Source organism: Lynx canadensis, chromosome E2 (assembly GCF_007474595.2).
Source record: "Lynx canadensis isolate LIC74 chromosome E2, mLynCan4.pri.v2, whole genome shotgun sequence".
Classification (NCBI taxonomy): domain Eukaryota; kingdom Metazoa; phylum Chordata; class Mammalia; order Carnivora; family Felidae; genus Lynx; species Lynx canadensis.
Genome location: NC_044317.1, coordinates 52790101 through 52813986, shown reverse-complemented (window position 1 = coordinate 52813986; position 23886 = coordinate 52790101). Strand labels below are relative to the sequence as shown.

Genomic DNA, 23886 nt, shown 5'->3' with positions numbered 1-23886 from the left:
TTTATAGCCACGGCCTCAGCTTGCCCTGGGGCTTGTAATCCAAACCGGGAGCCCTGGGGCCTCGCAACGCATTTCAGGACAGAACCCGAAGCTGGGTCGGCCAGGTATCAGGCCCTCGGTCCTGCCAGCGGGAACCAGCCATCTCTCCCTCGGACCCCAAAGGCCATACTCCAGCCCTCTTCTCCCTCAGACCCGGGAGTCTGGGTCCCCCGGCCATCATCTGGACATTTCTGCCCGTCGGTCACACTGCCGAATCCCAACACCCCTTGTCCTGGTTCTGGCCTCCCTCCTTCCTCACATCCAGAAGTCCAGGCCCCAACCCCCTCCTCCCTCGGACCCAGGCGTACAGATCCCCAGCCCCCTCCTCCCTCAGATCCAGGAGTCCGGAGCTCCGGTTTGAACTTTCCACTCCCCTAAATCCGACTCCCGCTGCTGCGTCAGGGAAAAAATAAGCGACAGGTGGCACCTGCCCGCAGGGCCGGGTCGCGACCACCTGCTCCCGCTGCTCACGCGGCGCCCCTCTCCAGGCACCTGCTTCTGTCAGTCCGCCTGCCGCTGCCCCGCCTGAGCCCCACAGCCCCAGGCCGCGGAGGAGGGAGAGACTCGGGGAACCCCGACGTTCGCCCCTCCCCCAGTGCCACCCAGACCGTGCTCCCGCCCCTTCTCAGGGTCACGGGCGGAGCTTCTGTCTGCCCCGCCCCATTTCACAGGCTCCTGCTCGCCCTACAAAGGGGTGTCCTGGGCGGTCCCGGGCTGGTGGGGCGGAGCCTGCAGCCTCCAGCCTTGACCTGGGGACTCAACCCGCCCCGGAGCACTACTGGCCGGAGCCCACCTGGTGAGAAGCCCCTGGGGTGGGGCTGGGGGGAACCCGCCTTAACCCTTCTGCCACCTCTCTGGTCCCAGTCCCTTCCTCACAGACCGTAGTGGCTGACACCCACCCACTCCCTGCTTAAATGCAGGTGGCAGAGACCCTTCCCTTCCCCAGGAGCCTAGCAGGTCTCTTTCCCCTCTAGATCAAGGGTGTTGGATTCCAGTCCCTTCAGAGTATTGAGCTCTGTCTCTTCACCCCCTTTTCTTCCCTCTCCGTTCACAGACCCGGGGGGTGGGGTGGGGGGGGGTCTCCTTTCAGAGATCCCGTCCGTTCCTCCTCCAGGCTCCAGGAGTTGGGGCCCTCAACCCCCTTCTCCCTCAGACCCAGGAGTCTGGGCTCCCAGCCCCTGGATCCCTCCCACCCCCCAGGATCCAGAACTTATGGTTCAAGTCCTCTCCTATCCCTAAGCTGTTTCCCTGCTGCGTTCGCATGCGGGGACAGCCTCCTGACCTCCACTCTGACCCTGCCTCCTGTGGGGGCTCTACCCTCGCCTCAGTCCAGGTCACCATCACAGCCTTGGCAATGACCCTCGCGGCTTCCTCCCAGCGCTCCCAAATCATTCGCTCCAAGTTCAGATCTGGTGAGAGGATTCTCTCTGCATGTAGGGAAGGAGTCTTATGGGCCCCGGGATTGAGTACTCTTCTTTTTTTTTTTTTTTAACGTTCATTTATTTATTCTTGAGAGAGAGAACAAGTGGGGGAAGAGGGGGGAGAGAGAGAGAGAATCCTAGGCGTGCTGTCAGCGCGGAGCCAGACACAGGCCTCAAACTCAGGAACCCGTGAGATCATGACCTGAACTTAACCGACGGAGCCACCCAGGTGCCCCCTGGGATTGAGAACTCTTAACTCTGGGAGTGTGTATGGGGGTGGGGGTCAGGTGGGAAGGAGGCCATGGGACCCACAAGGCACGTGTCCTCTGTACAAAAGGTCACTTGTGCAGAAAGGAGGCCCCAGCAAAGGGCGTGAGTTTTTGGTGGCTCAACGAGCGTGCAAACGGCCAATACAATGTTCACGTAAACACTGAGGAGCAGGTGGGCGGGTAGGGGTGGGTGTGGAGAGTCGGGTACTGCGAAGGAACAGGAGCTGAAATTGACAGGTGTGCAAAGTGGACGGGGTACACAGACTGGGGACTTTGGCGTGAGCAGCGTGGGTGAGGGGACAAGCGAGCTGTCAAGCGGCGAAAGCGTCACGGGTTGTGTTTTAGGTCCCAGTGCAGACAGAAAGCGGGCAAGTGAGTGGCGCTGGCTGTCAGTTCCTGCGCGCGCGCGCGCGCGCGCGGAGGGTGAAATGCGCGTGTGAACGAGTGTGCTTCCGTGGCTGGGTGGGTGCGAAGACGCCAGTGACCGAAGAGCCAAGGGGGTGCCGGGGAGTGCACGTGGAACGTGACGGAGCGGGATCCTTGCTCCCAAGCTGGAAGCCAGATCCTGAGTGTGCGGGGAAGTGTGTCAGTGTGGCTGGGTGGGTGCCAGGACAGGGTGAGCCAAGACGGAGAGTGCCACAGGGTACGAGTGCACAGAAGTGGCGTGCGTGCCAAACCAGGGCCCGGGGAGAGGCGTGTACAGAGGGGGCGACTGTGGGGAGGCCCAGGGGCACACAGGAGGGAGTGGGCTTGCGCAGATTCGAGCACATGGACCGGAGGAGGTGAGGGTGCAAACGGGTCCGGCTGGCCAAGATGGCGATGGTGCCTTGAGTTGGGTGGGTACGTGCTCCTGAAGGGGGGCCGGTGGAGCTGGGGGGCAGGGCCGCCTCCTGCCTGCACGCTGGCTGGCTCCCCGTCGCAGAAGGGCTGCGGCTGGGAGCGAGGAGCAGGCGGGAGGCCCGGGAAAGGGACCGGGCTGACAGCCCACCCACCCGCCTGCCCCGGGGAGTGTAAGGGGGCTGGGCGCGGCGCCCCGCCAGGCCAGGCTCCTGGACGCTCCCTTCCCGCCTTTCCCCTCCCACCTCCCTCTTTCCTCCGCAGTCCTCCAGCTTCGGATCCACAGACGGTATCAGGACCCAAGTAAGTGTGGGCCCTGCAAGGGAGGGGGTGGTGGCCAGACTCCCCTGGGGCCCAGCGGCCAGATCTCCTGCACTGGTTCCCGAGCCTCAGTCCCTCTGCCAGGGATACACTGAAATCCGATCCCGTCCTTTCCCGAGGACCCAAGAACACAGGTCCCTGGCCACCCTACCCCCAAAAGCTCCGCTTCCCGCTTTCTGGCTTTTCCCGCCCCGATGAAACGCTTGAATCCAGATCCCGTTTCTTTGGAGAAGGCAGGCATCCCAGACCCCGCATTTGGCACACATTATGCATCTCAGGATGTGGCTTTCAGCTTCTCTCTCTCTCTCCTCAAGAAACCAGGAGTGCTGGCTGTCCCAGCAGAACCCCAGAAAGCTGCGATTCGCAGCCATCACACCCCTTGGTGACTAAGGACGCGATTGCTGCCTTCCTTGAGAATATAACAAGTCTGGGTCCCTAGAACCTCTGCCTTGCAGGCTCCTGGGGTTTCACTCCTTGGCCCCACCCTCTCACGCCTGCGGTGGGGGGCTGTGGCCTGCAGGGCCCTCCTTCCCACACAGCCTTGTTCCTCCCTGCCTGGCTTGCTATCTGCAGGCGTCTCGGGGTCCCTCACCACCTCTTCAGTCTTGGACCCAGATCCATGGGTCTCAGCCACGGGCCCTGCCCTGGCCCCAGCCTCGCCCTCGGGTCCCCCTCCTTTCCTCTTCAGTCCTGGGGACCTGCTCCCTGAATCAGCAGAATATGGCCCTTGGAGGTCCCTGAAGGTGAGTCTCCACCGAGTGAAGGGAAGTACCCCTGAGAGTCTAGCATTGTTCCTCTTTGCTGCTGCCCTTTTTGGCTCCTTTCTGGCGGGGCTGAGCTGACTGATGCTCGCCCTACTTTGCATGAGGCTCTGGGGCAGGAGAGGGGGCACAGAGCCGAAGCATGTGACATCACACCTGCTTTTACAGGAGTCTCCTAAGATCTCCCAACATTGGAGAGAGCCCAAGCCAAAGGGGAACTTGACATACCACCAGTACATGCCCCCGGGGCCGAGACAAGCGTCCAGGGTCGACCCCCAGGCCAAAATGTTGGCTCTGGGTCCCCCTGGACCACCTCTGTGGGAAGGGACAAACTCCCAGCGGCCACCTCCTAGGTATGCATCCCGTTTTCGTTCTCTGCCGGAAAGTCAGGCCCGCAGCATCTTGGACTCAAACCCAGAGTCCAAGAGCAGGGGAGTCTAGCCCCCAGCCCCTTCCTCTCCCAGTTTCCTGGTCCCTCTCCCGTCAGTTTCCAGGAGTCCTGGCTCCAGACCCAAGACACTGAGCCTCCGGTTCCTGCTCCCCATGCACAGGGACTAGCCTCGTCGGAGACCCAGAACTTTGGGCCCTCTCCTTCCTCTTCACACGGCCCCCCCCCCCAGGTCTTTGAGGACCCCCGGATGCCCTTTCTCTCTCCGTCCCGTCTAACCTCTGTTCCCCCCCCCCCCACGACTACCACCAGGATGAAGCCCATCCCCCTCACTCCCTCCCCGCCTGGAGTCCCCAGCGCCTCGCCCTCTCCACACAAGTTGGAACTTCAGACCCTTAAACTGGAGGAGCTGACGGTGAGTATGGGGAGTACTTCCCAGGCTGGCCCTCTCCTTCGGGGGTGGGGGGGTTGCCCATAAGTCTGAGCCCCCAGTCTCTGCCCCATTGGAGACCCCGTCCCTCTTCTCGTCCCTCTTCTCGCTGTTTTGCAAATATCCGGCCCCAGCTCCCGCCTCGCCCCGCAGCCCTCCCAGCAAGGCCTCTCCCCGCTCCCCCACCCCAGGTCTCAGAGCTCCGGCAGCAGCTGCGCCTGCGGGGCCTCCCGGTGTCGGGGACTAAGTCGATGCTCCTGGAGCGCATGCGCGGCGGCGCCCTGCCCCGCGAGCGGCCGAAGCCGCGACGCGAGGACAGTCCCGCGAGCGCTCCCTGGCCGCGCCTCAGGCCCAAGGCTCTGGGAGCAGTCCGGCGGCCGGGCTCGGTGAGGGCGGGGCCACGCGCGTATGAACCAGTGAGGAGAAGACGGAGCGGGACGGGGGCGGGAGGTCTAAAGAAGAATAGCCAATGAAGTGTGGGGGGCGTGGTTAAGAGCGTAGTGGGCGGATCTTAAGGGAAGAGAAACCAATAGGGTGGTCGATGAGTGAGCGCAGGGCCGGGATGCGTTCGGCGGGGGGTGGGGGGGTGGAGCCACAGCTTGCGAGGGGGGTGGGGTTGCGTCCAGTGGGCGTGGCTTATGGGAACTCTTCCCCGCGGTTCTAGCTCAAGTCCGGCCGGAGCTGTCACCCTCCGCCTCTTCCACGTGCCGCGGAAACCCAGCCGACTGCGCCGGCTCCCGCGCGGGCTCCGGCGCTGACCCCTGCCTCGGCACCATCCACGGCGGCCCCGAGTCTGGAGGAGGAGCTGCAGGAAGCCATCCGCAGGGCGCAGGTGAGAGAGAGCCGGTTAGGGGTCTCGATCAGGATCGGGACGGGTCCCAGGCTCACGCCGCTTCTGCCCGTCCCGCAGTTGCTTCCGAACCGGGGCATTGATGACATCCTGGAGGATCAGATGGAGCCCGATGGTAAGAGTCGAACTTTTTTTTAAAATCTTTTTTAATGTTTATTTATTTTTGAGAGAGAGAGAGAGAGAGCACGAGCAGGGGAGGGGTAGAGAGAGAGGGAGACGCAGAATCCGAAGCAGGCCCCAGGCTCCGAGCGCTCAGCACAGAGCCCGACGCAGGACTCGCACTCACGGACTGTGAGATCATGACCTGAGCTGAAGTCGGACGCTCAAGGGACTGAGCCGCCCAGGCGCCCCGAGTCAAACTTCTTGATGGGGGGGAAGAGGAGACTGAGGTTCTGGACTCCTAGTCCAAGGAGGAAGGGGTTGGGGTCTGGAGTCCTGGGTCCTAGAGGTTGGGGACTTAGACGTCTGGAACCGAGGATTAACAGAGTGGCGTCCGGATCTCTGCCTGCCTAAGTTCACACTCCATTCCTTCTGCAGACCAGCTGCCCCCCATCCCCCTGGACTTCCCCGGCTCCTTCGACGTGCTGTCCCCCTCCCCAGACTCTGAAGGCCTCTCATCTGTCTTCTCCTCCTCGCTCCCGTCCCCCACAAACTCCCCGTCGCCCTCTCCCAGGGGCCCCACGGATTCCTTGGACTGGCTGGAGGCTCTGAGTGGGGGTCCTCTGCTAGGCTGTGGTCCCCCAGCCCCCAGCGTCTTCTCTGCTGACTTATCTGACCCCAGTGGCACCCGGCTGTGGGACCTGCTGGACGATCCGTGGTGATGGATTCTGGGGCTTCCAAAGAGGGGGCACTGGTGGGGATGGGAAAGTCACAGAGGCATACTCCCAAGGGAGGCGGGGGACAACCTGCAGAGCCCCTCCCACCATGGACACAGAATCAGAGAACACTCTCATCCCCACGTGGCCCCTGAACGGCTGCTGACATGCCGTCGGCCAGACTCTTGTCTGCCTGACCTCCGTATGATCTCCTCCATGGCTGTGTGGTCCGTGTCCTTTGCTGCTGGCCAGGGCCAACAAACTGCTTGCTCCTTCCTTCAGAGACCTCATGATGTCTTTGTTCCCACCTTATTCCCCCCCACCCTCTGTGCCACCTACTAGATGGTTCCCTGGGGCTGGGGAGTCTGGAAGGTGGTCTGTGCTTACGGGATGTAAGGAGAGGGGCAAGGAAGAGTCGGGAGGGAGAATGGGGAGCCAGACCCTTGGCTTCCGGTTGGAAGTGAGAATATCAACGTGTCGTGTCTGAGGTCAGACTCCCTTGGAAGAAGAGCCCGAGACAAGACTCATGTGCCCCCTGATTCATGAGATAAATGCTCTGAGGAGAAACCAAAAGGGAGCAGAGGACACTGGACAGAGAAGGGGGAAGATTCGCAAGAGTGTGACGTCAGGTGAAGTCCCAACCTCAACTGGGCCCCGTGGGGAGCTCTGGAGGATAAATTAAGCTTCAGTGTGTCCTACGCTGAGGCCAAGGGAGTTAGGCTTTTGAAGCTGAGGGAGATCCGCCCCCCCCCTTTTTTATTGCTGAATAACAAGCCATCCCCAAAGTTAGAGTCTCAAAATAGTAACTATGATCACTCACAATTCCACTGAGTGGCTCAGCAAGGCAATTCTTTGGGGTTGCAGTCATTTTTTTTTTTTTTTAAGAGAGAGTGGGAGCGGGGAAGAGTGGCAGAGGAGGAGAGAGAGAGAATTTTTTTTAACGTTTATTTATTTTTGAGAGAGAGAGAGAGAGAGAGAGAGTGCATGTGCGAGTCAGGGAGGGGCAGAGAGAGAGAGAGAGGAGACAGCGGATCGCAAGCAGGCTCCGCGCTATCAGCTCAGGGCCCGTTGCAGGGCTCCAACCCACATCATGACCTGAGCCAAAGTCGGATGCTTAACCGACTGAGTCACCTAGGTGTCCCAAGAGAGAGACAATCTTTTTTTTTCATTTTCATTTTTTATTCATTTTTTTCTTTTCATTTTTTTTTCACTATTTTTGAGAGAGAGGGAGAGCGCGAGCAGGGGAGGGGCAGAGAGAGAGGGGGACGGAAGATCCGAAGTGGTCTCTCTGCACGGACAGCAGAGAGCCCGATGGGGCCTTGAACTCATGAACCCTGAGATCATGACCTGAGCCGAAGTCAGAAGCTCAACCGACGGAGCCACCCAGGCGCCCCTATTTATTTTTAATTTAAAAAAATGTTTTTTTATTTATTTTTGAGAGAGAAAGAGAGACAGAGTGGGAGCAGGGGAGGGGCAGAGGGAGAGGGCGACACAGAACTCAAAGCAGGCTCCAGGCTCCGAGCCGTCAGCACAGAAAACCCACAAACCATGAGATCAATGACCTGAGCCGAAATCGGAGGCCCTACCGGCCCAGGCGCCCCTTACATTTCTCTTTTCTAATGTTTGTCTTTAAGCAACGTCTTTTCAAGCGTAGGTTTTCGTATTATTCCGTGGCGGAGCCGGGCAGATCAGGACGATCTGATCCTTTGTTAACCTCCTTGAAAAGACCGGCTGATTTTCTCACGGATCCCGAGAGAAGGGGGCGTGCCAAGCCACACCAGGCCACGTGGGCAAGGGCCAGGGTCAGTCAGGAGGCCGAGTGGGGGAGGGGGAGGGAAACCCTGGGCAAAAGTCTTTACTGTGGTTTCCCAGGGAAGGAACCGGAGAGGCAGGGTAAGCAGCCTCAGGGTTGTCTAGTTTGGATAAATTTCAGCTGGCTCCGGGGTGTGCCCCCCCCCCCCACCTCCCCTGGTTGTCTGGAACCTGATCCTGGGGTGTTTAGGCTGGGGAACACTGGCCTGGAGTACAGGCGCTCATAAAGGAAGCGGTTGTGAGTCTGGGCTCGGGGTTGGTTAGTTTGCATATGAAAAGCACACTCCTGGGTGAGTCTTTCACTATCTCCAGGAAGTGGCTAGCCCTGGGAAGGACAGTGCCCCCCCCCCCACCCTCCCCACGCTGTCCACAAAGCCGCCGAGGCCAGAGCACCAGAAAAACAGGAAATAAAAAGGCAGAATGGATGCATAAAGCACGCAGAAGCTGGGGGCTGGGTGCCCAGGACCGGGAAGAGGGATCTGTCTGCGGGCGCCTGGGCCGCCACCAGCTGTGTCCACTGCGGGTGGGAAAGGACCGTGAGCTCAGTTACGTGCGACGGGACCCGGAGTCGGCGACGTCCCCTTGCCTTGCTGTCAGTTTGCTCCTGTGGCACTCCAGCCCAGTGCGGATGAGAGGTGCGCCGAGAGTCCCCACGAGCAGGACGTGGTGCGGGAGCCACGCTGATAAGTGTCCCCCACCGTTATTAGCTGCTGATCAACAATTCTAGTTCGCCAGTGTTGGAAACCCTGGTGGGCGTTCAAGGGTCACGACAGGACAGGCGAGGGGACTAGCGCTCGCGACCGCGACGGGAAGGCGATCTCTGGTGTCTTCCGAGCAATCCGGGAGGATCTGTCCTCCTCACTTTGCAGACGAGATCGCGGAAGACCAGAGGAGGGGCGTGCGGCCCGCCGTGTCACACAGACGGGGAGGTGTCAGAGAGGGGCTTTAAATCTGATTCATGAGTCTACAGCCTGTGCCTGAGTTGAAACAAAAAAGAGCCTCGCTGTCTGCTCTGGGGAGGTTCAGACATTTGCAGAGTTTCAGTGCAGGGTGATGGGTATTTTCATGGCAGAGGGGCCGTGACTCCTCGAAAGTACCAGGAGCCGAGGGGAATGGGTAGGGTGGCCAGAGGACCGGTGTGGAGGACTGCGGTCCTTGCGGAGAAGGTGTGAAGGGCGTGGCCACGGGGCGGTGGGGGTGGGGGGAACCTTGTGAGGTCAGGGCTTCTGGAACAAAAGGTGGGTGGCAGCTGGGGGCTGCAGGAGCCTCTGTGTCAGGCCGAACACTGGTGGGAAAGGGGTGCCTTCAGTCCTGGAAAGATCCAGAAGGGGTGCGGCGGGGCTTCTCCCATCTGTCTGCACAGGCTTGGGTAGAGTGTGCATGTTTACCCCAGAGCCGGAGAGAGAGGCTTGGGCCCCACGCTCCCCACCGCCCGTCACTCAGCCTTTCTCCAGACAATTCTGTTGCTCTCTCCTGCCCCCAGCGAGAGAGGGCTGGACCAAAGTGGGGCACAGGAAGGTGGGGAGCCTGAGCTGCCCCAGGGGAGCCCCTGAACCACGTTATCGTCCTATACCATCTCAGTAGGCACGGGAGAAAGACCAAGGATATAGTCAACAGATTGCCAAAATTATCAATTTATCTTAAAAAATGTTTTTGTTTGTTTGTTTTTGAGAGAGAGAGAGTGCACATGAGCGGAGGAGGAAGGGGCAAAGAAAGGGAGGCAGGGGATCAGACACGGGTTCTGCAATGACAGCAGAGAGCCTGACTGGGGGCTCGAACCCACGAACTGTGAGATCATGACCTGCGCTGAAATCCAGAGTCGGTCGCTTAAACGACTGAGCCACCCAGGCACCTCTGTGATTTCACGTAAAAAAAAAAAAAAAAAAAAAAAAATCTGGAGAATGAGGGTGGTATGACGTCATCGACGGTGCAAGATACAGGATAGGAGGCAACTGAGACCCATGTGTGTGCTCAACAACACCCCCCCCCCAAATTCTATACTAGACTATCCATCAGCTATGTTATGAGCCTACTGCAGTTAAGAACTGGGAATCAGTGTGGGCTCTCTAGGAAGATGTACAGGTTACTAGTTTTTCTGTTTATTAGTTTGCCCAGTTTATCAGTTTACTGGGGTTTTGTGCGTGTGTGTATTCATTACGAAACCAGGGCGCCTGGCTGGTTCAGCTGGTAGAGCATGTGACTCTTGATCTAGGGGGTTGTGAGTTTGAGTCCCATATTGGGTGTAGAGATTACTTTTAGAAAAGTAACATAAGGGGCGCCTGGGTGGCTCAGTCGGTTAAGCGTCTGCTTCGGCTCAGGTCATGATCTCACAGTTGGTGAGTTCGAGCTGACAGCTCGGAGCCTGGAGCCTGCTTCGGATTCTGTCTCTCCCTCTCTCTCGGCCCCTTCCCCGCTCGTGCTCTGTCTCTCTTTCTCTCACCAATAAATAAACATTAAAATTTAAAAAATAATAATAAAAATAAACCTTTGCCCACCTCAAGGTCATTTATTCTAGAAGCTTTGTGCTTTTAGCTTTCACATTTTGTCTGTGATCTTTCTTGAGTTAATGTTTGTGAATGGTGTGAGGAAGGGATCAAGATTCACTTTTTCTATACGGATACTGGATTGCTTCCATTTCTTGAAAAGCTCTCTTTTTAGAGACAGAGTGCGTGCTCAAATGTGGGAGAAGGGGAGGGGGCAGAGGAGGCGTGAGAGAGAGGGAGGGAGGAAGAGAGAATCTGAGGCAGGCTCCCCGTTCCGTGCAGAGCCTGATGCGGGGCTAGAGCCCAGGACCCTGGGATCACGACCTGAGCCAAAATCAAGAGTCAGATGCTCAACTGACTGAGCCACCGAGGCGTCCTGAAAAGCTCTTCTATCCTCCCGCTGAACTGTGTTGACATCTTCGTCATAAATCAAGTGACCATAAAAAAAAGAAAATCAATCAATCGATGAAGTGACTGTATATATGTGGTCTATTTCTGGGCTCTTTGTTGGCTCCCATTTGTCTGGCTTTCATGCCAGCCCAAGTTTGTCATGGTAACTTTAGCTTTATGGTCAATCTTGAAATCTGGTAATCTCACTGGTCTCTTTGCCTCACTTCTGCCATCACTTCACGGGTCCACTGTCAAATTCATTCTTCAAGGCATATGTTTAATAGACATTTTATAGCATACCTTTCTTATGGCTGTGGTATAGAATTACACACCTACGCTTTTTTTTTTTTCCAAGTAGGCTCTATGCCCAGCGTGGGGCTTGAACTCACAACGCTGAGAGCAAGAGTCCTCTGCTCTCCCGACTGAACCAACCAGGCGCCCCTGTTTAGTTAGGGTTTGGTTTTTCTTTTTTAATTAATTCATTTATTTTTGAGAGCAAGAGAGCGGGACAGGGGCGGAAGGAGAGAGAGAGAGAGAATTTTTTTTTTTAAGATTTATTATTTTTAATGTTTATTTTCGAGAGACAGAGCATGAATGGGGAGGGGCAGAGAGAGAGAGAGAGAGAGGGAGGGAGACACAGAGTCCGAAGCAGGCTCTAGGCTCCGAGCTGTCAGCACAGAGCCTGAAGCGGGGCTCGAACCCATGAACCGCGAGATCACAACCTCAGCCGGCGCTTAACCAACTGAACCACACAGGAGCCCCGAGAGAGGAAGAGTGTTAAGCAGTCTCCACAATCAGCACAGAGCTCTATGAGGGGCTTAATCCCAGGAACCGTGAGATTATAACCTGAGCCCCCCAGGCACCCGTAGTTTTTAAGAGACTTTTGCAGATGTCCAGGCAGAGGTGATGGTGACCTGGACAGAGTAGCGACGGTGGAGGAGGGACAGAAGGTCAGATTCAGGGTATATTTTCAAGGTAAAGCTGACAGAACTTGCAGGTGGATGGGGTGTGAAAGGAGGAATCAAGAAGAGGTTAAGTTTGGGTTCAAGTAAATGGACAGTGCCATTTCCTGAGATCAGGGATGGGCCAGGGAAGGTTTGGGTGGTTGAAATGGAGGGGAGATGTCCTCATGGCCATCGTTGGAAATGACACCTAACCATGATGTTGTTTTAATTTAGCAGCATGTGAAACACGCACCACCCCCATGCATTTAAAATGTGCATTAAAAGGGAGAATGCCAAATTTATAAACAAATTCATTTAGGATTGTTTTCAGTTTGCTTATTTATTTTGAGAGAGCGAGAGCGTGCACGAGTGAGCGAGGGGCAGAGAAAAGGAGAGAGAGAGAGAAAGAGAGAGAGAGAGAGAGAGAGAGAGAGAGAGAGAGAATCCCAAGCAGGCTCCACACTATCAGTGTAGAGCCTGATGCGAGTCTCGATCCCACGAACCATGAGATCATGGCCTGAGCCGAGATCAACAGTTGGATGCCTAAGCAACTGAGCCACCTGGAGCCTGCTTCAGATTCTGTGTCTCCCTCTCTCTCTGCCCCTCCACTTGCACTCTGTCTCTCTCTGTCTCGCTCTCAAAAATAAATAAACATTAAATTTTTTTAATATTATAAAAAATAAAAAATAAAGACCGAAACCCAATCCAAAAACCATCACCCATTCAAGCTGTGTAAAATCAGACCGGGGGGGACGGGGGGTCTGGCTGGCTCATTTGGTAGAGCATTCAACTCTTGCTCTCGGGGTCATGAGTTCGAGCCCCATGCTGGGTGTGGCGCCTACTTTATATTTATTTTTTTATTTTTTATTTGTATTTTTTAATGCTTACTTTTGAGAGAGAGTGTGTGTGCGTGAGCAGGGGAGGGTCAGAGAGAGAGAGGGAGACACAGAATCCAAAGCAGGCTCCAGGCTCTGAGCTGTCAGCACAGAGCCCGACACGGGGCTCGAACTCCCAGACCGCGAGATCATGACCTGAGCCGAAGTCAGACGCTTAACCGGCTGAGCCACCCGGGCGCCCCGAGCCTACTTTAAAATAAATAAAATAAAGTAAAGTAAAATAAGATAAACTACCGAAAAATAACAAATAAAAATTTAAAAATCAGACTGGGAATTTGAATGAGTTCATAGAGTTATTGAGGCAGAGAGCTATTAGCATACTAAGTATCGTGGCACCCCATCTCATGAGCTCCAAGTCAAAAGAAAAGGGTTCCAAGAGAACCCCCTAGAGAGACCTTGAAGGCCTGCAGGATGTGAGGTAGCTATTAGAGCACAAATATTCTGGGGTACATGGATGGATTGTTCTTGAAATTGGGTGTGGCCACTTGATTGGCTTCAGCCACTGAAATAGTGGTAAACGTTTTTTCCCTATGTACTGATTTTTGGAGCATCTTCCTCTCTCTATATATATATTCTTTCCTTTTTTTCACAGAGAGAGAGGGTGATGCACAAGCCGGGGAGGGGCAGAGGGGGAGAGAGAGAGAGAGGGAGAGAGAGAGAGAATCCCAAGCAGGTTCCATGCTTAGGGTGGAGCCCAACGTGGGGCTCCATCCCACGACCCTGGGATCATGACTTGAGCCAAAATCAAGAGTCAGATGCTCAACTGACTGAGCCACCCAGGTGCCTCCCAGTCCTTATATTCCTTTATCACTTCCTTTTCAGACCCACTCCCTTACAAATGCGGTGGCCTTGTCTGTATTGTGTGACCTCTTTGCAATTGGCCCACGGTGAGTGCTGGGCTCAAACATCACTCTGAGGCATCGGATTGTCTCTTTCCGGGCTGTGAACCTGTGAACTCCAGGCCCGAGGAGTCTCTGTTGAGCCCTTGGAGTATAGACCTCTCTATTTCCCCCATTACCTCTTTGGTCACAGGTGGAATCCTGGGGGATGCCTACGCCAAAGGACTTGAAGTTGACCTCAGCTAAGACCGCTCATTGTTAGCACCTACGCGTGGCCTCGGAGCCACCCTGGGCCCCCTCACAGCATGGTGGCTTCCGACACCCAGATGGCGGCCGGATGAGGGAATGTTCCAGGCGGAAGTCCAAGCTGTCCTGGGGGACCGGCCACACACGCAGGCGATCCGGACGCCGGCCGCTAGGTTCTGTCAACCCCGCCTTCGCTAGCGGGGATCCGAGCGAGGTTCCACCGCCACGAGTGTTTACGGAGGGAACAGATGGACCCGCTTCAAGTTCACTGAGCCATGCTGCGCTCGGAGTTCTCAACAGTAATCGTCCCAGGCCCTGGGAAGCCAGGGTTGCAGAAGTGGGGCCCCGGGGGTGTTGGGACGCACGCCAGCGACTGGCCAACAGGGCGGCGCTCTTTCGGAAACCGGGGGAAAGGTCCCCCCACCCCCACCCCCACCCCGTCCCGGGCAAACTAGAAAAAAACGAGCCAGGCCAAGGACACAGGCCTTGGAGAGGTGGTTGTCCGCTCTATTTGAGCCGCGCTTGCCTCCTTGGCCAGACGGCTTTGTGGAGCGAGCAGACAACCGAGTTCAAGGCTTCCCTGTTTTCCGTACGTACATTGCGTCCTTCCTCCTCGGTAAGAGCGCCCCGCTTTTCCTCCTGTCCGCCGCCACATGCTTCAGAGGAGGCTGATCAAAACCCCGGCTGAAGGGGGCAAAGATTTATTGATTTGCAGCTAAGCCAATCCCAGGGTCTTATTCGCCTGGCCTTGTGTTGGGGTCAGGCGGGCATGTGATACACTTCCGGCCAGTGAGCTATGGGGGAAGGGGGGCAGTTGCAGGAGGGCTTTGGAATGCGTCCGTCACTCTTCAAAAGGGACCGAAGAACGGACCTCTTTTTGGCTGCCTCGTGAAGAGGTTGCCCGCATGTGACAGCCGGTTATGTGGCAGCCGTTTGGGGACCATGGGGGTGGGGGGTGGGGGTGGGGAGCGGTCTGAGAGGAGTTGATGGCAGTTGAACAAGACGGACGGAACTGGGGTTCCCGGTGACATCGCCAAGCCGCTGCCTCGACGAACCCCAGAGATGTGCCGCCACCGCTCTTGTGTGGGACACAGAAACGTGCTATTTCGAGTCGGTGGCGACTTGGGTTTCTTGCGGCCTCTCGAGCGTCCTGGTGCGAGAGGGAAGGGTCCTGGCCCACGGAACAAGACGCCCCTGGGGCCTCGGGCAGCTGGTCTCGGGGGAGCCAGCGAAGGAGGGGGGGTGCCGAAGGCCGGCCACCATCAGTGGTGGAGCAGCGGGGACAGGTCTGCCGAGATCCCAATCCACTCGGGCAGGAAGGCCGCCTCGGGCTTAAAGAGTTTGAGGAAGGGGGAGTCCGGGAGGGTGTAATTGGCCAGGTAGATGGTGTCCCCGCCCGCCAGGTAGGCGGCCCAGATCCCGAACGTGCCGATGGTCATGACCGTGTGGTTGCACTGCGCGAGCAGCGCGAAGTCCTTGGCCGGCGAGGTCTCCACGCCGTCGCCGGCGAACACGACGTCGCCGCGGGAGGCGTCGATGTTCTCGCGGCACCAGGCCATGCCGTTGCTGGCGACCACGAAGACCGGGGCGCGGTGGCGGGCCCGGAACCAGCCCAGGGCCCGCTCCAGGTACCCGCGGTCGGCGACCACGCCCTTCCACACGCGGGGCATGACGTGCACGTAGTCGCCGCGGCGCACGTGGACGCCCACGAAGGTGCCCGGCCGCCGCCCGCCCACCCGCAGCCGCCGCAGAAACGCCTGGGCCTCCTCGCGCACGTGGTCGTGCAGGGTGAACTCGCGCCGGATCTCGTCGCGCACGTGGTGGTAGAAGGTCCAGGAGCAGGGGTAGCCGGTGAGGCGCACGTACTCGCCCGGGATGTGGCGGTAGCGGTCCTCCATCCAGTCGTTCAGGGGGTAGTTCCGCCAGGGGATCCTGCCGGCCGCGGTGTGGTGCAGGACGGGGAGGCTGATCCGGAAGATGGGCGCCAGCGCGCTGTGCATCTCGGCCGGGATGAAGGCGGGCCGCCCGTTCATCTTGGCCAGGGCGTACAGGGTGGCGTACTCCCCCATCTGGTTCCCCAGGCGCCCTTGGGCGTTGATGGTGAACATGCCGCCCCGGGGCCGGGGCGTCGTCGAGTTTTCCGCGGGCGCCCACACCAGCGTCTCGAACTGCCAGCTGGGGCGAATCTTCGCGAGCCGCTGCTGAAGGTGAAATATGGTAGAGGCCGTGAAGACGAAGAGGAGGATGTGGCCCATGGAGAAGAAGAAGGGCGCCTGGACGCTGAACATGGCTGTCGGGGAAGGGAGAGCCGGGGATGTTAGGCCAGGGGGTGACGGCCCCGGAGGGGTGCGCGCAGACACGCGGGGGGTGGAGGGAGGGTGCGTGCAGGGGGGGGGGGGTCACTCTGTGTGTAGATGAGCGTGAGTGCTCAGTTACGTGTATGGGGGCAGGTCTGGGGAGTGTGTTTGCATCGGGTTCATTCGTTCCTGCTTATCCGGGTCGAAAGGAGTACGCCGTGTGCATTCACCCGAGTATGCATACGGGTATCTATACGTTGTGCACACATACGGGTGTGTGTGAATTTGTGTGCATACAAGGGACAGGTGTGCGTTGTGTTGTGTGAGTGTGTATATGCTATGTACATATAGGGTGTGTAATATGTATACAGTGAGCATATACATACACACACACACACACACACACACACACATAATGTAAATACACGTTGTATGTTTCAATGTGTTTATAGACTGAATATACTTCCATGGGTGTGTATATATGGGCAGGACAAGTGTATAGACCTTCTACCGACCGGGATCCGGTTTCTAGAGATGTCCGTTCTTGCATGCCCTGCCTATCCATAGTCCCTCTGAAAGGAAATTGCCCAACCCATCACAAACTCCACCACCTGACCTGCCTGCCCTCGTCGCCACCGCCAACTGAACGGAAGATAAACGCCTGGTTCCACGGTGGCTTTGCCATCTGTTGGCAAAATTACAACTTGTAAGGCTAGCTCTGAAAGACACGTTGGCCAGGGGCCCCTGGGTGCCTCAGTGGGTTAAGCGTCTGACTCTTGATCCCAGCTCAGGTCATGATCTCACGGTTCGTGAGTTCGAGCCCCCTCATCGGGCTCTGGGCTGACAGTGTGGAGCCTACTTGGGATTTTTTCTCTGCCCCTCCCCTGCTCATAAATTCTCCCCCCCCCCAATAAATAAATAAATACATACATAAATAAAAAGATAAGTTGGCCAATTCTCTCTCTTGAATATTTTTACCTGAAGGTCAGAAGGCAGTTGGGAGGTGAGTGTTTGTTTTTTCTCCCCTTACACCAACTGGGTGTTCAACAACTCAATTCCATTTTGACGTTGCCTTCCTGGACTTGGGATCCGATCCAATGGGTTTAAGAGTTCCGTCTCACTTCATATACTGATGCCAAGTCCTGAGCCATTCGTACCTCTGACTGACCAGTTTTGAACTGGGGGGTGCCCACGACTCCCTCCTCAGGTTTGATAATGTGCCAAAATGGCTCACAGAACTCAGAACTCATCTGATTATAAAGGATACGAACGCATAACCGGAGAAGAAGTACATAAGGTAAGATCCGGAAAGGCCTTCTGCCGTCCCCATGGAGGTGAGGTGGGCCGCCTTCCTGGCTCTCGGGTGGGCCTGCCAAACTCAGAGCCTCTCCGAAACCCATTGGTTAGGGGTTTTATGGAAGTTTCATTATGGAGGCATGCAGTGGTTCGAAGAGGGAAGCGGTGAATCAGGCTCTTGGCCTGGGACCCCCTAGAACTAAAATAAGGCCCAGACGGGACAGGGGTTTGGAGATACGGTTATGGAGCGTAAGCAAAACAGCTGAAAGGAAAGGAAAGCAGGGAGTGAACTGGTTCTGACTCCCCATTATGACTGGACGCCAGGAAGGAAAAGCAGAACAAGCATTGCTCCGGATGATCACGGTTAACGCTTTATTGTCGCTGAAGATTGCCTCTAGAAGTGATTGATGGGCTTTGCCATTCTGCAGTCTAGCTGGAACCACACCTGCAGCCTGTTGCCACAGTGGAAGTCCAGGTTTGGTCACTGATCAACTTTGGGCTTGGAATCGCAGGAATGGGGATATATGGGAGGAGTCAAAGGAATGAAGCGCCTTCTGGTCCCCCAGCTCTCCCAGAGGCTTCCCTCTCCCTCCCCTGTGAATATGAGGTCCCCACCCACTCTTTTTAAAACTCTTCCTCATGAGCAGGCTTTCATCAGAGCGTATCCTGGAGACTGTCTGCGAAGGTAGATTAGATACGAAAGGTTTCTGGTTGATTGGGTCCACAGTTTGTGTTCCTTGGTCAAAGTACTGAAGCAAGTGGCCATTAAGAAGAGAACACTGGGGGGAAATCAAGCAGGGTGCGACCTGGTTGAAACTGGGAAGGTGCCAGAAGCTATGTAGATATGGTCCTTTATGGTTAATTATATATAGCTGATAAAAGTTGGCACTGGACCTAATGTAGCAATATCCCTGTTTCTTAACCGCTGCTACCCTCATAGCCCATTAAGGTGATATGCATTATCTTTCTCTCTTTTTTAATGTTTTTTATTTATTTTTGAGACAGAGAGAGACAGAGCATGAGCAGGGGAGGGGCAGAGAGAGGGGGAGACACAGAATCCAAAGCAGACTCCAGGCTCTGAGCTGTCAGCACGGAGCCCGACGCGGAGCTCGAACTCACGGACTGTGAGATCATGACCTTTGCTGAAGTCGGACGCTTAACCGACTGAGCCACCCAGGCACCCCATACGCATTATCTTTCTAGAAGAAAGTCAGGCTTGCCAACTAGATGCCTGGATTTGGGTTGAACCAACTCAGGTGGGGGTCTGTCTGGGCCCCTTGGGTCACCGGATGTTGAGCCTAGCCAGAAATGAACTCCTGGATGGCACAATCTCCTCTGGTCCCCTTCGACTTGAAAGGCAAGGAGCCAGGGAGGCTGGGTTTACTAAGGTTCATTGCACAGCTCCGCAGATGCTCAGTCTTACTGGTCAAAAGTTCCGGATCAGGCCCCTTCCTCATCGCCACTGAGTGTAAATAAAGCCTCTGTTCCCTAAGCCCAACACGCACTAGGCTTCACACAGTGACAGAGAAGACGCATGACTCAGTGGACACACTCTGATCACAGGCTGTTGACGGCAGGCTCCCACGCTCATTAGCTGTGTGACTCTGAGAAGCAACTTCACCTTTCTGACCATTAAAACAGTACCTTTTGATCTTATCACATACAGGGGGCGCCTGGGTGGCTCAGTCGGTTAAGCATCCAACTCTTAATTTTAGCTCAGGTCACGATCTCACGGTTTTCGGGAGTTCGAGCCCCACGTCGGGCTCTGTGCGGACGGTGCAGAGCCTGCTTGGGATTCTCTCTCTGCCCCTCCCCCCTGCCCTTGCTGTTTCCATCTCTTTCAAAATAAATACATAAACTGATTTAAACAGTTTTTGAAAGATGATCACATTCAAAGCAAAGAGCCCTGCTCTGTGCAGCTGACATGGGAACAGACCTACAAGAGTAATGAATTTCGTCCTGAGGTTGTGAATTCTGGGATGAGCTAGGGTGACCTCATACCATCAGATGTAGATACGGTGGCTTGAGCTGACCGTGGGGGCTGTCCCTCTGAGGAGTGGGTGAGTGTGTGTGATTCTACTTGCCCTGGTTAATGTTTGATTTTTTTTTTTTTATTTCTGGGTTAAAAAAATTTTTTTTTAATGTTTATTTGTTTTTGAGACAGAGAGAGACAGAGCATGAGCAGGGGAGGGGCAGAGAGAGAGGGAGACACAGAATCCGAAGCAGGCTCCAGGCTCTGAGCCATCAGCACAGAGCCCGACGCGGGGCTCGAACCCATGAGATCATGACCTGAGCCAAAATCAAGAGTCCCACGCTTAGTCAGTTGAGCCACCCAGGCACCCCTGATTTTTTTTTTTTTTAATGGAGTTGGGGGTATGAGATGAAGCATACATGTGATGGCAGTCAAGGGGTAGACTGTATGAAGGTAGTACATTTTTGCCCACTCAACCCATAGACCTTGTGTGCCATGCGTTGGGTTGTGTCTGTCTCCAAAAGGCGTATTGGAATCCTAACTCCTGATACTGCAGAATATGGACCTTACGTGGACACAGGGTCTTTACAGAAGTGACCGAGTTACAATGAGGTCATCCTAAGGTGGGCCGTAATCCAATAGCAATGGTGTCTTTATTTAAAAAAAAAAAAAGAAAAAAAAGCAAAACACAGCCAGTAGGGCATCATCTGACTTTGGTCCAAGGCGGCCCTTGTGTGGGCATCGGCGCGGGCTCAAGAGACGCGTCTGTATCCAGCAGAGTCTCTCCCTTGGGGGTTTGAAGTTAGAAACACAGGGAGGGTGGCTGGTTGGTTGTGGGCCCCACGGCTGAAGGGCCTGTGAGAGCCCGCGTGCAGCCATGTTGAGCCATATCCAAGAGGGACCAGAGAAACCCATGAGCACAGTGAACTGGACCCTGAGATGAAAAAAGTTGAGGGAGAGATGGAAAGCATCACTGTGCCCCCCCTGATGGCTCCCTGGCTCCGGTTTCGTCAAGGCCACTGGCCCTTACATTCCTGTCCAGATCCCAACCAGATTCCTCGAGACCCGGCCCTGACTCTGGGGTAGAAGGAACTCTCTGGGGACTGGGAAGCAGGAGGAAGCTGGGGACAGAGGGGACACCCAAGGTAGGAGGAGGGACAGTGGCCTCAGTGCCTTCTTCCCACTTCTTCTGGGTGCTTCTCTCTTCCTTCCTCCAAGTAGCTTGTGAGCCTTTGAAGAGCTCCTCTGTCTGGTTGCAAATTTGCCAAGCACGGGACATGGGAAAAACGCGGGCCCAGGGAAATGCTTGTGGGGAGGCAGGATGGAAGGAGGGAGGGAAGAGAGAAGGAAAGAAGGAGGGAAGAAAGGAAGGAAGGAAGGGAGGATGGAAGGGAGGAAGGGAGGAGGGAAGAGACAGATGTAGAAAGAGACCGGAAAAGAAAAAGACAGGGACAGAAAGAACTGGAGAGAAATACAGGGACAGAGCCAGAGAGAGCAGGAGGACAGACAGACAAGGAGACACAGAGACACAGAGAGAAAGACGGAGGCAGGGAGAAAGAGACAGACAGGAATAGAAAACCACAGGAGCGACGGAGAGAGGGAGAGACAGGAGAGAGAGAAAAGGATCTGCCGCACTCAGTCCAGCTCTGACCTCTGTCCCAATTCTGTGCCTCCAAGTGAGTCACTCTCGGGATCATTCAGACCCGGTCTCTTGGTCTCAGACACAGCTCCTTGAAGGAAGGAAGGGACAGGGTCGCTCTGATTCCCTCTCTGTCCCCCGCAGCCCTCGGAAACAGGGCTGGACACACAGTAGGTGCTCGGGAAATGTATGTAGAAGGAACGTGGGCCTCCACCTGTCAAGGATACTGGGAGAATGACCGTCAGGATCACACCTCTTCGTCTCTGGGCTGGCCCTGAATGTGCCCTCGAAATTTGTTTCCCTCAGACAGAAAGACAATAAGGCCAGCTTTGTTTGGGTGAAAAGGAAGGCAGAATGTTCTAGGACGGTGGCTGCCATCTCTCAGCTTCCTTGGTGGTTCCCTCCTTCCTCACTCGGGACGGGGGATCGAGCCCCACCTCCCGCTCCGTGCTGGAGCCTGCTTAAGGTTCTCTCTCCCTCCCTCTGCCCCTCTCTGCCCCTCTGGCTCTCTCAAAAAAAAAAAAAAAAAAAAAAGAGGCTCAGAGACTAGCCAGAGAAGGGCCTGGGGGACAAGCCCGGGCCAGGGCTGGGACGGGGAGCTGGGCACAGGGAGACAGGGAGAGCAGCTGGCCCCTCTGACATCTGTGGGGAGAGTTTGGGGAATGCCAGCAGCCAGCTTCTGGAAAGTGGGATCCCAGGGGGATGGGAAAGTCTGTCTCTGGGTCTGCCCTCAGTCCCTGTGTCTGTCCTCAGTCCCTGTACCGGCATCGGGCCCTTCAGGCCATCATCCAAGGAGGGAGGGGCAAGAGGAAAGGTCAAGAGTCCTTCCTTCATCCGTTTGGAGGCAGGAGGATTGGAGAACAGAAGGAGCCCCAACTTCGAAGGAGGAGCCCAGCCTGCGGGTCCCTGGGGAAAATGGGGCCACTGCTACCTGTCCAGAAGGCCTTTTAAGCGCTCTCTCTGGCTCTCTCACCCCAGGCTAAGCCTGGCCCACTGCGTCCTCTCCCCTCTGGAGCCTGGCCCCTGGTGCCAAGCCTCCCCCCATCTGTCCCCACACCCAGAGCTGGCCTTGCGCCTCCCCAGCTCACCGCCCGCCCAGGGCTTTCCACCTCCACCCAGCCAGGCTTCGCCACCAAGAAATAACCCCGTCTCCCCCCACCCCCACCCCACCCCCGAAATTCGCACTGTAAGCACACCTTTGGGGAAGAGCTTGGGGCACAAATGTGAGGCCACCACCTGGAAGTCCTCGACTTGATTCCCAGGACTGGAATGGAAGGGGGGGGGGGTGGCCCGGGAGCCAGGGATCCCTGGGGCCACGGTGGGCCTGGAGGTGCGGGCGGCAGCAGCCTCGGGGACCCTGAGGACCCCTGGGTCCTGTGGGTGGGTCCTGCGACCCCGAGGTCGCAGGAGGTGGAGGTGGGGGGTGGCGGGGAGAGGCGAACAGGAAACTCTCGCACAGCAGGCCCTGCCCCGCACGGAGATTCTTAGGTAAGCTCCAGGAAACTGGTGACGGGAGGGAGGGAGCTGGTGGCCTGGGGCTGGGGAGGGGAGAGTGGAGGTGATGAGGGAGGTGCGGGCTCAGGTGGTCGATCGGCAGGGAAGGAAGGGGAGGGGAGCGGAGCGGGGCGGCGGCTGGGGCTCACGGGGAGATGAGACGACTGGGGTGCTGGGTGCAGAGGAGGTGGGCTCCTGGGCGGCGAGGGGTGGACCCTCTGCTGGCGGAGACCCCGGGGCGGGGGCGGGGCATCCCAGAGGGGATCCCCGAGTTCAAGTGCGTCCCAGCACTCGGCCCCGTGCGCGCGCTCTCGCCAGCGCGCAGCGGGTCGGGGGGAGCCTCTCCCCCTACACCCCCGCCCCACCTCGCCATCTCTCACCTGGTTCCGGCCGCAGGAATCCGGGGGCCGACGACGGGGCTGCTCGGCGAGCAGATCGGGGTGCTCCCTCGTCGGAGATCGACCCTTCACTCAGAAGTCTGAACCTTCCAGCACCCGGGTCCGGAAAACCCCGCCCAGGCTCTACCTGGCCTCCCCAAGCCGTGGGGGGGGGGGGGGGTGGTGGTGGCGGGGTTTAGGGAGCCAGGTGTGCCCGGCGCCCCACCTCCCACCCCACGTGACTGCTGGGACGCTGGCCCGGGAGGCCCCTCGGGAGGAGGCCGGCTGAGTCCAGCCCGGCCTGGCTCGTCCGGACTCAGCCCTGCCAGGGTCCTCCTGGGTTTCTTTATTTGGGCCCCAACCGCAGCATTTACGTGGTCTGCTAACCTCCTTCTATCTTCGCCGCCGCCGGGTGAGTTCCGTGCGCTCAGCGGCCCTGTGGTGCAGGCGGAGATTCCAAGGCCCCGAGACGTGAAGTAACTCGCTCAAGGTCACACAGCTAGGAGCTAGGTTTCGAAACCGGGCTGGCCAGAATCTCGGATACACCCTGGCGAGCACCGACTCTTCTCACTCTCCCTGCTTTCAAAGAAAGATTCTCTTAGGAAATGAAAATCCCCTAAACGTACATCACAGGGCCAGGCTATACCTGTCTGCGGCCGCCAAAATCAAGTGCAAGATCGAGGAGGAATTTTCCAGGGGAGGGAGGAGCCCCCAACAGTCCTAACACTGAAAGGCAACAGCTCCTCCGGGCTCCTGAGTGAGTGGACGGGAGGCCCCACCATCCATGGATCTCACCCTCCGCTCCTTCCCTGCAAAAAACGAAAACCATCTGGGGGCGCCTGGGTGGCTCAGTCGGTTGAGCGACCAACTTGGACTTCAGCTCCTGATCCCGAGGTTTGCACGTTCGAGCCAGGTTCGTCGCTGACGGGGGGAGCCTGCTTGGGATTCTCTCCCTCTCCCCCCCCCCCCACCTCTCTGCCCCTCCCTGCTTCATGCTTTCTCTCTCTCAAAATAAATAAAACAAACCTTTAAAAAAATCTGAATCGGATCAAGCCTCTCGGTGTGATCAC

General features: G+C 56.9%; 2 protein-coding genes across 13 annotated transcripts; one reads left to right on the top strand and one right to left on the bottom strand.

Annotated features, from left to right (window-relative positions):
- The first annotated feature begins 759 nt into the window (after nt 1-759).
- On the top strand, nt 760-7020 carry MAMSTR (MEF2 activating motif and SAP domain containing transcriptional regulator). Its single transcript, XM_030298062.1, has 10 exons — nt 760-835; nt 1368-1451; nt 2831-2869; nt 3461-3630; nt 3817-4001; nt 4349-4451; nt 4658-4852; nt 5131-5298; nt 5377-5431; nt 5854-7020. The coding sequence occupies exons 2-10, from the start codon at nt 1394-1396 to the stop codon at nt 6135-6137; spliced, it is 1257 nt and encodes a 418-aa protein (XP_030153922.1). The 5' UTR covers nt 760-835; nt 1368-1393; the 3' UTR covers nt 6138-7020.
- A 1817-nt stretch (nt 7021-8837) lies between these two features.
- On the bottom strand, nt 8838-23801 carry FUT2 (fucosyltransferase 2). 12 transcript variants are annotated; one of them, XM_032591318.1, is made up of 4 exons: nt 22820-23801; nt 22142-22483; nt 20958-21159; nt 13398-16031 (listed from the first exon to the last, which is right to left on the bottom strand). In XM_032591318.1, the coding sequence occupies exons 3-4, from the start codon at nt 21001-21003 to the stop codon at nt 15004-15006; spliced, it is 1074 nt and encodes a 357-aa protein (XP_032447209.1). In that variant the 5' UTR covers nt 21004-21159; nt 22142-22483; nt 22820-23801; the 3' UTR covers nt 13398-15003. The 12 variants fall into 12 exon arrangements, 8 of the variants coding, with proteins under 8 accessions (XP_032447209.1, XP_032447212.1, XP_032447210.1 ...); XR_003965125.1 differs by lacking the exons at nt 22142-22483; nt 22820-23801 and adding an exon at nt 8838-8920 and having other exon boundaries at nt 13675-16031; nt 20958-21441; XM_032591321.1 differs by lacking the exon at nt 20958-21159.
- Between the last annotated feature and the right edge of the window lie 85 nt (nt 23802-23886).